This window comes from Paramisgurnus dabryanus, chromosome 21 (assembly GCF_030506205.2).
Source record: "Paramisgurnus dabryanus chromosome 21, PD_genome_1.1, whole genome shotgun sequence".
Classification (NCBI taxonomy): Eukaryota; Metazoa; Chordata; class Actinopteri; order Cypriniformes; family Cobitidae; genus Paramisgurnus; species Paramisgurnus dabryanus.
The window spans coordinates 7,545,490-7,559,138 of NC_133357.1; the positions used below are offsets into that span (position 1 = coordinate 7,545,490).

The window sequence follows — 13,649 nt, forward strand, 5'->3', positions numbered from 1 at the left end:
CTGTTTTCCAGTCTGCCACGCTTTTGTTTTCCTTTGAAAACTTCGTCTGAAGCACTAAATCCTTGAAATTGTTAATGAGCTCTGACCTAGATTCCTAGCTGAGATTCTCTCTTTCTCTCTCATCCCTGATGTTTGCACTTTTGGTAGATTTAGATATAAGTTGTTTTGAATAAACAATTCTAGGAATAAAATAAAAAGAATATTTTGAGTTGGTTATTAGAATTTTTTTATAAATCTTTCAAAATCTTCCAGTGACCATAACATCCTACAGGTATAATTTGTTATTTTATATAATGCTGTCTTATTAAAGTAATAAGAGTGGTTTTAGTGGTAAAATCACTGTCATTTACTATTTTTGTTTGTATATTTAAAATGAACTGATGTATCCAGACATACTTAAGTTATATATGTGCACGGCTTGTTGTTAATTGACTATCTTAGTAACCTAAATGTTTCCCATAAAATGTGGTAAGCATGATCTGTATGAGATGTTGATGGTACACAGCAAAAACGTCAGTGTTAATTCAACTCCCATAGTGTTAAATTTAACACTTTTCCAGAGTTTATATAATCGACACCAGTTCAGAGTAAAAATAACACTTTGGATAGTGTTAATATTTTAACACCATAATAGTGTTAAAAATTTAACACTCAGAGTGTAGTTTCTTAACACATTTAAGAGTTCTTTTTACACTAAACATGAGTTATTCCTTTTCACTGGGGGTGTTAATTCCTAATATTCACGGTGTTATTTTATGACACTTTAAAGTGTATTTTTAACTCGATATAGTGTTACCCCTTACTCTTAAAGTGTTAATTTATATCATTGTGTTTTTAACACTTTAAAGTGTATTCATGACAATTGTGTTACATTCAATGTTCTGAAAATGCTTTTTCACTACAAGAAAAAAGAAACTTGCAAAGAATTCATCGTTTTTAATAAAAGCAAATATCCAAGCACCACACAACTTGAACTCTATGCACATTTACAGAGAAAATAATGGTACAATATAAAGACTTTCATCTCCACCATAAGCACTTTGTAAGTCAAAAGGCTTGTAAATTTGAAGACAGTCTGCTTTTATCACATCTTTTTCATCACATTCAAACACATTGTAGGCATGAAAGTGCTCACTGAAATGGTCAACCATAAGCTTGTTCACTATGAAGTAGATCACACTATTGACTAAAAGCATTTTTTTTATTCTGCAAAACACAGGCATTTCCTGTTCTGTACCACTGCAAATTACTAACCCGGGTCTGTACTCTACCCCACTGATCTTTACCCAGTTAGTAGAGAAAATGTCTTTTGCTACAGCGGGCAGGGCTTGGGCAAACATTTCACCATTTTCATCATTGTCCACATTAAATGTTTTCAAAGGTCCGTACTCAACATGGTTTAAACGAGATGTTTCCCAATTGGATGCTATGGATATTTGATGTTTTTTGGCAAGTGATACTGTGATGTTCTTGAAGTTTTTAAGTGTGCTTTTGAAAACCCTGTGTTTTGCCTCAAATCTCATACTCCACATATGTATTAACGGTCCAATTTTTCGAATACAAGACGGGTAATGTAGCATAAAATGATGTTTAGGAATCAGGTTTCTACTTGGATACAAGTGTTTGAACAAGTCATGATGTTCCATTATTAAATGCTTCAAATGCACAGTCATGCCTAGTGTAATAGATGGAGAAAATATGATGTTAATTATTTGCAATAAGAGCAACAGCAAAGTCCAGTTCTGGTTTCCTTCTGGCACAATGTCACCAAAAATCAAAGGAATGTTTCTTACCAGACAAAGAGTCTGAATAGAGTTGAGTCCTATATTATTGCCTATACTGTCCAAGTTGACCCTTGTCGGACGATTTTTGCGCTCCAAGTAGCCATAGTCAAAAGCATAGATTCGTGACAGAAGACCAGGTTTTGACAAAACATTTTCAGAGAGATATTCAAACAGTAACTTTATCTCATACTGAGCCACCCCTTCAAGTATGTCATGCATAATGTCCAAAGAAAAGTTGTGGCAAACATGGAAGTACTTTAGGCTGTTAAGAGTTGAATTCTTCTTTAGACCAAACACACACATCTTTTGTGGATCTGATTGCAACTCACTACAGTGCATTTCAAAAAGCTCTTTTCCACGCAAGATTATCTTTGGGTCATCCTCTTTGTAAACATTTTGAGAATCATCTTTTTCAATCAAACACAAACGACAGAAGTGACGTCCACTGAAAGACTCTGTAAAACCCATTATTCCATGCATCCCCAAGTTGTCCCCAGTTATCTGACAAATAGTGCCATAGACCTTTTCAGATGAGAAAGGCAAATCAATGCCATGACTCTCCAATATTTTGATGTCATCAATCAAAGGCTGTAAAATAGGATCAAAGCCATATTTTTTCACATCTTCCGTGTGAAACAATGCAACCAAATGAATGTTCATCAATATGGAGTTTAACTTCGGAGGCAGATTTCGGAGGACAAAATAGAGAGCACCAACTTTGTGAACACCACGTTTTGAACCCAGTGGGTTAGCAGTCTCAAAGTCATCATAGTAAAGTTGAATTTGCAAAGAAGTCTGAGTTTTTGAGAACAATGGATGTGACTTAAAATAACTTCCATCACAAAAGTCTTCATATCTGTCTTTTGATACGCATGGTTTTGAAAGTAGTTCACAAATATAAGAATTGCGGCAGATAAATTTAATGGTTTCCAAAATTGGAATGTAAACAAAAGTGTCTTTCACTGGTACCTGATCATAAGTACCTGTATTTTTATTTCGCCTTGTATCAAATCGAACTCCTAAATTTTTTTCCACTGGCTCCACAATTCCCCATTTTTTGTTGAAATACTTCATTCTTTTAGTTTCAGTATTAAAACTTACAAATGGGTTTTCAAAATTCTCAAAACTCTTTTCCAGTGTAGATCTTACAGGGTTATCTGTTGGCACAGCGGACAGTATTTCGTGCTTAACTTGGGAGTGCAGTCCACCAGCAAGTTCTTCCAAATCACTAACAATTGATGAAACTATACTATTTGCCATACCACCACCATGGAGTTTGGCAATAATTGTAGCACAGATATCTTTTGTGTTTTCTGTGAAACTTTGACCAGATCCATTGTTGTCAAAAAACCCAGCATCAAGGCTCTGCATAACACTTGTTCCTGCAACTTCTGTACTATTTTGTAAACTGTGAAAATCAGCCTGAAATGACTCTGAGGTTTCTGCATCACCACTTTGACAATAACACTTATGAACACTAACTAAATGGTTTTTTAAACCTGAAAATGTTGAAAACTGACGCCTACAATCATCTTGTGCACAAACTAACTTAAACTTGGTGCCTGGATAGAAACTGTGGCCGATTCGCAAATGAGTTATTAGGCCCTGGCTGGTAGCATGCAATGCATGACAAATGAAACATTTGAACATATTCATGTGTCATTTAAAAGTTTGGCCCGCAACTCACGAACTCTTGGAGACTCATCTGTTGTGGTAACATCAATGTTGAAGACAGTTGTTTGCAGAAAAGTGTAGAAATGGACCAAGGACTCGTCATAAGACAAGTTAAAAACGTAGTGGGATTTAAACAGTTCATCAAAAGCACCCAATGAGCTGGTGGCTTGGCAGAGGATGAGCTGTTTGTCAACGGCGATGTAGAAGGTATCAATCGTCTTCCGAGTTCGGCCAACTGCAAGGATGTACGGTTGTTTACCCTCTCTTTCCTGCACATATTCATTGATGCTGCAGCATGACTAAAAGAACAAGAAAAAATTATTATAAATGTGTACATCTTCAAGAGAATCTGGTACTTGCTGGTCCATGTTAATGTAATAGACTTTGTAAACTGTCCCTGTGATTCAAGATCATTTGCGTCGCTGGAAAAAACATTCCTCCCAAATAATTGGGACATACTGGTCAGTAATATCATTTAATTTGGAAGGAACTAGACTTGCTGCGATAGTCGGTGTTACCAGTGTTCAGCTGCAACACCGGTTACGTGCACTTGACCACCACAGCCCCGACCGTCGTTTTGATGTTGTATAGTAATAAAAACAATTTAGTTCAGTTAGAAATTACACTACAATTAAAAACTGTACATGTCTGCTCCATGCAGTGTAAGCTGAATGAGAGTCGCAGCACATATCAACAGCAGGAGTCAGATTTTACCTCACGGTCTGACAAGACAATGGTGTAAGATTTGGTTTCAAAGCAAACATTAAAGTGCATATTTAGGCGAGTATGTCTTTATACTTAAAGGGGACATATTATGAGATTTTTTTTAAGATGTAAACTAAGTCTAAAATAGGTCTGAGCAAAAGTGTGCCGTTTTGGGTGTGTCATTTAAAATGCAAATGAGCGGATGAAGTGCAACCACTGATCACAATGATGGTGGTTTGTTGCAATTGAAGCTCAATTGTGCTGTGAAATATTTTATCTCTCTCTTTCTCTCCATACTAAATGGTTGTGCTGTGGTTGGATAGTGCAGATAAAGTGGGCGGTATTACCTTATTCTGACATCACAATAAGGGCCAAATTACAATGACCTATTTTTTCACATGCTTGCAGAAAATGGTTTATCAAAACTAAGTTATTGGGTTGATCTTTTTAACATTTTCTAGGTTGATAGAAGCACTGGGGACACAATTATAGCACTTAAACATGGAAAAAGTCAGATTTTCATAATATGTCCCCTTTAAGAATAATAATTAACCCAACACTCAAGCAATTGTTGCCCCCTAATTGGCGCTAATTTAAAAGTGAAAGTAAAATGGTCACGGCCATTCATAATGGTGCGTTACCACTGGAGGAAACCGCTTTTAGCGATGCACTTAAAGGACAAGTTTGGTATTTAACACTTAAAGTCCTGTTTTCAGAATCTGAAGTTTCGACATATGCGGCTGCCCCGAGAATTTTCGTGTGTTTGCCGTTTCACCTCCCACCTCTATAATGAGTTTATAGGTGCACTGAGACAATCCTTCCTAAAATGCATTAAACTTCCATTTACAAAGACATGAAACTCACCGAGTGGTCAGGGGTGTTCACTGATATGCTCACACAAAAATCGCTGCAAAAGATGCTTTTCAACAGGTTTAATCGTAGTTTTTACCAACTCCATTGACTTGTATTGGATGTGCTGTGAGGTACGGTATTACTCTGCCCCGGGAACCTTCTTTGTATTCTTGCAATTGGCAAAGGTGGATTATCGCCACCAACTGGGCTGGGCTCTATTATTCAAGCTCTCAGCGGAAGAATGTACGGGTGTGAGGCGTTTGGAAAAATAGGTCCACAACTTAACAACGAATGCTAAAACACCTGTTGGAAAGCATCTTTTGAAGCGATTTTTGTGTGAGCATATCAGTGAACACCCCTGACCACTTGGTGAGCTTCACGTCTTTGTAAACGAAAGTTTAATGCATTTTAGGAAGGATTGTTTCAGTGCACCTATACAGCCATTATAGAGGTGGGAGGTGAAACAGCAAACACCCAAAAATCCTCAGGGCAGCCGCATATGTCGAAATTTCAGTTGAAATTGAACAATTTCATCATAAACGATCTGAAAACAGGGCTTTAAGTGTAAAATACTGAACTTGTCCTTTAAAAGCAACATATAGAAAGGAAAATCTATCAAGTGCATATAACTAAAAACTTGCCTGGAATGTACAATTGAGGCATAATAGTGTACCTTATGAAAATGCACCATTTTGTCCACTGCATCACTTGGACTTATTTTGGTCCTCTTCCGTCCAGCTGTGGGTGGCAAGAGATGGAGAAGCAGCAGCATAGAAGCGATGTCACTGTCCCAGTCTATCAGGAGGAAAAACACGGCATTAATAAGGAAAAGATAAAACTAGCTAACTAATTTGTATTATGAACCAGCGTTTCCGCTAAATTAATTCTGCCGTGGTGGTCTGCCACACCAAAATCATAACACCATGGCTGCAGCTTTAAAGTGAGATCCGATATTGTGCATTCTATTGTGTTATGTTTAAGCCCCACTAAAAGCATAAAAAACATTCTTGCACTTTCTAAATCATATTCCTTTCACAACACTGAACCATGCATGCTGTGTAGCTTACCTGTTTCATCGTTCTCTGCAAGTTTCTCAGCAGCTTTTAGAAGTCGGCACAGCTCAGTTGTCTGAGTCAGTTTTTTGGCCTCTTTGATGACCTTGGGCTTGAATGACGTGTCCCACTTCTCAAGCATCTTGGAGGCTGTTTCAGCACCAAATAGCAGCAGGAAGTCTTGATTCACCTGTTGATTATACATACATATACACATATATATGGGATATGTAACTTCGGTCCTGGAGGGCCGGTGTCCTGCAAAGTTTAGCTCCAACCATAATTAAACACACCTAAAGCAGCCAATTAAAGAACAAGTTCGGTATTTTACACTTAAAGCCCTGTTTTCAGATTGTTTATGATGAAATAGAACGGTTTTGACTGAAATTTCGACATATGCGGAGGCCCCAAGAAATTTCGGGTGTTTGTGTTTCACCTCCCACCTCTACAATGGGTTTAATGGTGCACTGGAACAATCCTTCCTAAAATGCATTAAACTTTCGTTTACGAAGACGTGAAACTCACCGAGTGGTCAGGGGTGTTCACTGATATGCTCACACAAAAATCGCTGCAAAATATGCTTTCCAACAGGCGTTTTAGCATGCGTTGTTAACTTGTGGACCTATTTTTCCAAACGCCTCACACCCGTACATTCTTCCGCTTAGAGCTTGAATAACTCTTTCACCGCCAGCGTTTTTAAAAAAAGTTGCCAGCCAGCGCCAGCGGTTTTCATGATTTTCACCAAAGTTTAATGCCTTCCAGAAAATATTCTTCTTTAAATAAATAAACATACAATATACCAAATGAAAGAACAGACCCTCTGCTTTCAAACAAAAAAAAAACGTTTCATCCTACCTTTAGTGGTTCTTTTGCAATCAGCTTTTGAATATGGGTAGGTTTTTGCAAAAACACCATATTTTGAGCAAAAAGCTGAGATAATTCAATTTTTGTGACGGACTTTTCATAGAGATCCCATCCAGAGCGATCTTTAAAACAGACACGGACATGCAGCCGCTTGCCATAGGGCAATACTTCCGGTTTTAAAAAGTTGCGGAAGGGCCCAACCTGGTGAATAATAGCGGTATTGCGGAAAGACGGAAAATCTCGTCATTGGCGGGGAAGCGTTTTCTCTTAATTGACGAGATATCTCGTCAATGGCGGGGAAAGAGATAATAGACACTCCAGCCCAGTTGGTGGCGCTAATCCTCTATTGCCAATTGCAGGAAATAAAAACAAAAAGTTCCCGGCTGGGAGAAATACCGTACCCCACAGCACAACTAATACAAATCAATGGAGTTGGCAAAAACTACAATAAAACCTGTTGGAATGCGATTTTTGTGTGAGCATATCAGTGAACACCCCTGACCACTCGGTGAGTTTCACGTCTTTGTAAACGAAAGTTTAATGCATTTTAGGAAGGATTGTTCCTGTGCACCATTAAACCCATTGTAGAGGTGGGAGGTGAAACACAAACACCCAAAAATTCTCGGGGCAGCCGCATATGTCGAAATTTCAGTCAAAACCGTTCTATTTCATCATAAACAATCTGAAAACAGGGCTTTAAGTGTAAAATACTGAACTTGTCCTTTAAGGTCTTACTTAGGGCTGGGTAAAAATATTGATTCATCAATGCATTGCAATTATTTGTCTCAATTCAATATCGATTAATCAAATCCTATGAATCGATTCAGCCCCCCCGGCCAGTGGCGGCGCTGTGGGCAACACTGTAGTGAGAGCGTTCCGCGTGCTCGAACTGATTTTGCCAAGGGGTTGATGTCCTCAGGGCAACATATTGTGTTGACCCAAGGACAAAATTTTTCTAAATAAAACCTAAACCTACCCCAAACCCCAACCATAACCAAACCCTAAAATCAGAGGGACATGATAAGTGAAAAACAATGGTCTAGAAACAGCTAATCCTTGTCGTAAGCTTAAACTTAAAACAAACTGTAAACTTATTTCTGAAATTCGATTGGTTGATTGAAATGTTGTCCCAGGGTCAACTTAATGTTGCCCTGAGGACATCAACCACTTGGCAAAATCAGGAGAGCCGTTCCGCGTTGTACAAGATGTGCTTTATCAAAACAGAAAGATCAAAGATGGCAAACAGCAGCACTTCTTTCAAGCCTGCACCATCAACGTGATCAAACATTAGTAATACTACACACATTATTTAAAAATATACTTGGGTACTTAATTGCTTGTGTATTTACTTATTATTGAATCGATACCAAAGCAAGCAAATCAATATCGAATAATCAAGAATCAAAATCGAACGGAGTTGTGAAATTCCTAACAATACCCAGCCCTAGTCTTACTAGAAACTTTTAGGCAGGTGTGGTGAGGCAAGTTTGAGCTAAACTCTGCAGGACACCAGCCCTCAAGGACCGAAGTTATATATGATGGCAGGGCTCAGTGCATTGTTAATGGCCCGCTTAATGATTTTTATCAATGTGTGGTATATTAAACCTGTGTAAATCAGAATAAAGATCTTGGGAAAAAGAATACAGCCAATAAGACAGGAGTGTAAATGATTATGGTGTTTTCATGGCTAACATCCGGCAAAACATTGGATAATAAAACAAATATACAACTCACCAGTCCTTTGACATCTAAAAAGCGTGGAAATGTTTTGAAGACATCTGTGCTTCTTTGTGGGTCATGCACTAGGTCCTGACGGTGCTGAAACGTCATCTTCATCTTCTGAAATACACTCGCTTCATCAGGAGAGTGAACAAGAAATGAAATGGCCTCCCTGCAGGCATCTCCATCAAGCTGCTGAGGCAGTGTGGTTGCTGATCTTCGGCGCTTTGGTCCTTGTGCTTGATGCACTGAGGCTTCCTTGACTGGCCGTTTTCCTGAAGCCCTGGAAATGGTTTTAAGGCGCCACGCTAAATATCCAGTGCCCTTTTCCCCATCATAAAAATGCTCCTGTTCCATTTAAATGAATAAACACAAAATTATCTTACAGAAAGTGCAGATGCAGCATTGTGAAACAAAAGAACAATTACTTTAATTTTAAAAAAATCTATTAATGTAGGGCACTATCATCGATATTATTGTTGATGACTTTTTTTTACTTTATAAGCAACTGTAGTTATTTTATAATGAACACAAATGAAACTTACAAATTTTACAAATTACAAACTTACAAAAACGTACAAATGAAAATTAGCCTATATGGCTAAATTTGGCATATTTTCATGCTCTATGTGTTGCGTGGCTATGAATGTGCATTGTCCCATTTCTTAAATAAATAAACTCAAACTCAAACACTACATTGCCAAAGCCCTTTTCTGTAAATCTGGTGCTGTGTTTTCTCAATAAGATTGTAAAACTTACATAGCCCTTTGGAGAAAAAGGATCCTTCAGTGAGGGAAAGAGAGTAATAATTCCCAGGGCATACTTCTCCTTCTGCTGACGGGAAGGAATCCTACTATAGAGTAAAGAAAGTCAATCTTTAATATTTTTTCTTTATATAGTACAAGAAACATTAGTTATATCATTAACAAGATTACAGCCTTTTTTAACATTCCTTTGTAATAAAAACCTTTTTTAAATCATACCCATGTCTCTCAGTAATATCACTCGCCAATATGTTGACAAGCTGTCTCCGAGTGCGGTGCATTAGTGAATTTTCTGACTTGTACTCTTCAAGAATATCCTCTCCTCCAGGCTTCTTAAGCAAGGCCTTTTCGACCATCTATTCACATAACAGGAAAAGAAAAATATATTTTATTGTTCAATTCTTTCTATTAGATAAAATCATTAGAAAAAAATATACCACAACGTGTCTGTAAAGAGGGTGAAAGTTCAGATGAATGTCGAAAAACAGCAGTGTGGTGAAAGGTAAAATTCTAGGAAGGGGCAAATTAATAAAAAAAATTTATTTTATAAAAAAGCAAGTTTGGAACCAAATGCTTTGATTGGTGATAATCTCAATTTAGTGATAGTAAATCAAAGTCATTTTCAGGTCTCAATTACCTCCTTTGCTGCCTCTGACATCGAACCCTTTGTTGCAGAACTGTTAGTGTCTTCTTTGCTGGATCTATTTCTGCCTGTGGAAATACCCAGTTCTGTGGGGTCACAGTCACTTGAAGAAAGTGACATGGTATCCGTGAGGGAAGATGGTGTAGAATGATCTAAAGGAGAAAACTCTTTAAAAAGAGATAATTTGATTGACTTAACCTTTTGTGGCTTTATCCATTTTAGTATAAACATTTTAAGTAACCCTGAAGTATTTAAAAAAAATATTTTTAGTAATCAGTAACAAACTTGACCCAACCTTGCCCACTGCCATGTTCGTTCCATAAAGAAAGGTCAATGTAAGCTGCATCAAAGAGCCCTGGCCATTAACATAAGTTTTCTTAATGACACCTACCTTCATCTGAAATGCTGTCACGTACTGTCAGGCATATGTCTGGATTGGCCTCCAACAGCTCTAGAAGAATGTCTTCCTCTACTGCTGTGTCAGTTTCATCAAAAATGTTAAGTTGAGCTGTGTCAGGAAGCCCAAACTTGTTTTTGACTATAAAAAGAGGTAATGTAACCAGATAAAGTCACCTGGACCAAGTTGTAAATCACACATTTTAATAAACTGTTAAATACAGCCAAAAGTATTTAAATACACAGACAATGTTGTGCGGTGATTTGTCGCTAAATTGGCTACATATTTTGTTTGCCCTTTAAAGGATGGCTATTTACCTTCCCTGATGAATTCTAAATAGGTGAAGCCTGAGTGCAATTTGATGTACTTCTTGATACTGTGGTATTTCACCTTCAGCAACATGGTAACATCCTAAAACTGCACCTAGTGAAAAAAAGCAATAAGTGGTTCAATCTTAACTGCAAGGAGATGTTAGCTTATGTTTAAACAAACAGTGAAGATTGCTTATCATATGCAGGAACAAAAATTCTGGTTTGCAAGCATTATTAAAAGTTGAAAACTTGTCGTTTTGTAGACACTTGTCATTTTTCATGCTTTTAATCTGGATCATGATGTTGCTGTTTCAGCATACTTTTAACCATTTAAACCTACAGTCGGCAACTGTGGAGGATTGAGAAGATTTCAAATGTTTACAATTTTCATGCCCCTCCCACACTACCACCGAGCAACCCCCCATCGAGCTCGTCATCATCAATGCGTGTGAACCAGTATTACCCATAGATATGTATTGTTACAGCGGAGTCTCTAACGTCATCACCTGGCAGCCATCTTACCTCAGACAGCTCGCCCACTCGTAGCATTGAGTTTAATGGTGCTTGTACTTTTAAATGACCATAACTTGCTCAGTTTTCTACCGATTTTCAAACAATTTGGTTTCTTACAAACGTTATTAGCGTGGCTATAATTCTGGATACTTAAACACGTTTCATGAAAATTATTCATAAGTATGCAGTGTCATAGGTACATCTCTGACGTTTTTAACAAACCAAACCGTTTAGAAATCGGTAAAAAATTGAGTTAAATTGAAGTTATGGCAATTTAAAAGTACCTGCATCATTTAAACACAATGCTACGAGGGAACGAGCTGTGAGGTAAAATGGCCGCCAGGTGCGTACGTCGAAAATACAATCGATGGTTAATAAAGCACAATTACCTGTCGAGATGTGGCAAGCTCTGCATCCAGCTTGAACCCTTTAAAATCTCGTAAATCCGGATTCAAATGCCGGTCCGATATTGATCCTAGTTTTATTCCGGGCACGGTCGCTTTCTATGTTTGTGTTTTTTTCCTTGGTTGTTCTCCTAGCTCTGGTTGTTAACCACCGGGGAATCGGAAATTTGTTAGTGAATGTTTTCTCTGCCATCACGCTGCGTTTAATCCAACACACCGGTGAACTTCAGGCGGATGCACGTGATATTGTAATGCGCGCGAGGGGGAAGGGTGGATCTATGGCGTGTGTAGGAACTGTGATTGACAGGCAAATTTACACAGCCCTGCGCCGATTGAACCGGGAGCAGTGGATTTTTGCCAACCTAATAATATGCTTTAGTCTAGGTGGAAGTAGAAGCGCGGGGTTTTTTCTTAAACAGTCTAATTGATGTTATTATATCGGAGCATAATGTCGGTTTCAGTTAATATGATAAAAAAATCTTGCCGACTTCAGCATTAAGCAAGTAAATCACAGCAGAATTAGTTTATTTTGGGTTCATACCACTTGTACCGTTATTCGTATTTTCCCCGCGTCACTGCACGCGGACATGCATCAAGCATTTTAAAACTGACGACGACACCACATAAAATGGCGTTCATTAAACGTTACTAGACAGAAAACACCATTAAGTTGTTAAAACACTAACGTCATTTCACCGTTTTACAGTTGTTGAACTTAGACTGTTAAAGACTAACGTTTAAGCTTCCTTATAAATTGGTTAATGTTCTCAACATTAAAACAGAATATTCCTGACAGAAATGTTCTCTCTCACACCCCTTAACCGTCCGCAAATTAAAAAAATTAAAAGCAACTATGGACTGCATCACACCCCACTTAACATTAAAACATTGTAATAAAGACTAACATTCTTTATAAATTGATGTTTCTTACCTTTTAAACCGAATAACGTTATTCCTGACAGAAATGTACTCTCTCACACCCCTTAACGTTAACCGTCCGCAAATTAAAAAAAAAATAAAGCAACTATGGACTGCATCACACCCCACTTAACGTTAAAACATGGTAATAACGACTATCATTCTTTATAAATTGATGTTTCTTACCTTTTAAACAGAATAATCCTGACAGAAACGTACTCTCTCACACCCCTTAATTAACTTAACCGTTCGCAAATTAAAAAAATAAATAAAAATCAACTATGGACTGCATCATACCCCACTTAACGTTAAAACATTGAAATAACGACTAACATTCTTTATAAAATGAGGTTTCTTACCTTTTAAACTGAATATTCCTGACAGAAATGTAATCTCACACACACCTTAACCGTCCGCAAATTTAAAAAAGCAACGATCGATTGCATCACACCCAACTTAACCTTAAAACTTTGTTTAAATAATGACTTACAACCTTTATAAATTGATAAATGAGGTTCTTACCTAAGAAACTTTGAATATCCAAATCCCACACGGTTTTCTTCAGTTCGTTAAATTCACTGCCACGGTAACTTGGGTGTTGTGACGACAACTTCCCGCTCGTCGTCTTTGAGCGCGAAAAAAGTAACTCAAAATTAGTGTATGCTCCTGACTCCTTGAAATAACGCCCCCCATAGAGCTTTTTTAGCACTGCAAGTGTTAAAATAACACACAAATCAACACTCATGCACTCTGAATAATTTACACTGGGAATTTAACTCAAATTAACACTATAGATTTTGCTGTGTAGGATGACCTTAAGCAAAAATACTACGGTTTCACTGAGTTGCAGTATTGCCATTGCAACATTAAAATGTGTTATTTTCTAATGTCTGCTGATACAAGCAACAACTTTTCAATTGGACACAATACATAATATTTTTAAGCATATGTATGCCAGGTAAAAATAAAGTCTTTAAAGGGGACATTTCACAAGAATTTTTTAAGATGTCAACTAATATTTGATGTCTCCGGAGTACATACTGTATATG

At 37.6% G+C, this 13,649-nt stretch overlaps 1 protein-coding gene across 3 annotated transcripts; it reads right to left on the bottom strand.

Annotated features, from left to right (window-relative positions):
* Positions 1-921: 921 nt before the first annotated feature.
* Positions 922-13,347, bottom strand: LOC135750270 (uncharacterized). 3 transcript variants are annotated; one of them, XM_065269060.2, is made up of 10 exons: positions 13,123-13,347; positions 10,772-10,877; positions 10,449-10,595; positions 10,052-10,224; positions 9,634-9,770; positions 9,410-9,503; positions 8,666-8,998; positions 6,083-6,257; positions 5,689-5,810; positions 922-3,757 (listed from the first exon to the last, which is right to left on the bottom strand). In XM_065269060.2, the coding sequence occupies exons 2-10, from the start codon at positions 10,854-10,856 to the stop codon at positions 3,437-3,439; spliced, it is 1,587 nt and encodes a 528-aa protein (XP_065125132.1). In that variant the 5' UTR covers positions 10,857-10,877; positions 13,123-13,347; the 3' UTR covers positions 922-3,436. The 3 variants fall into 3 exon arrangements, with proteins under 3 accessions (XP_065125132.1, XP_065125130.1, XP_065125133.1); XM_065269058.2 differs by lacking the exon at positions 13,123-13,347 and adding an exon at positions 11,668-13,101; XM_065269061.2 differs by lacking the exon at positions 13,123-13,347 and adding an exon at positions 11,668-13,099 and having other exon boundaries at positions 10,052-10,209.
* Between the last annotated feature and the right edge of the window lie 302 nt (positions 13,348-13,649).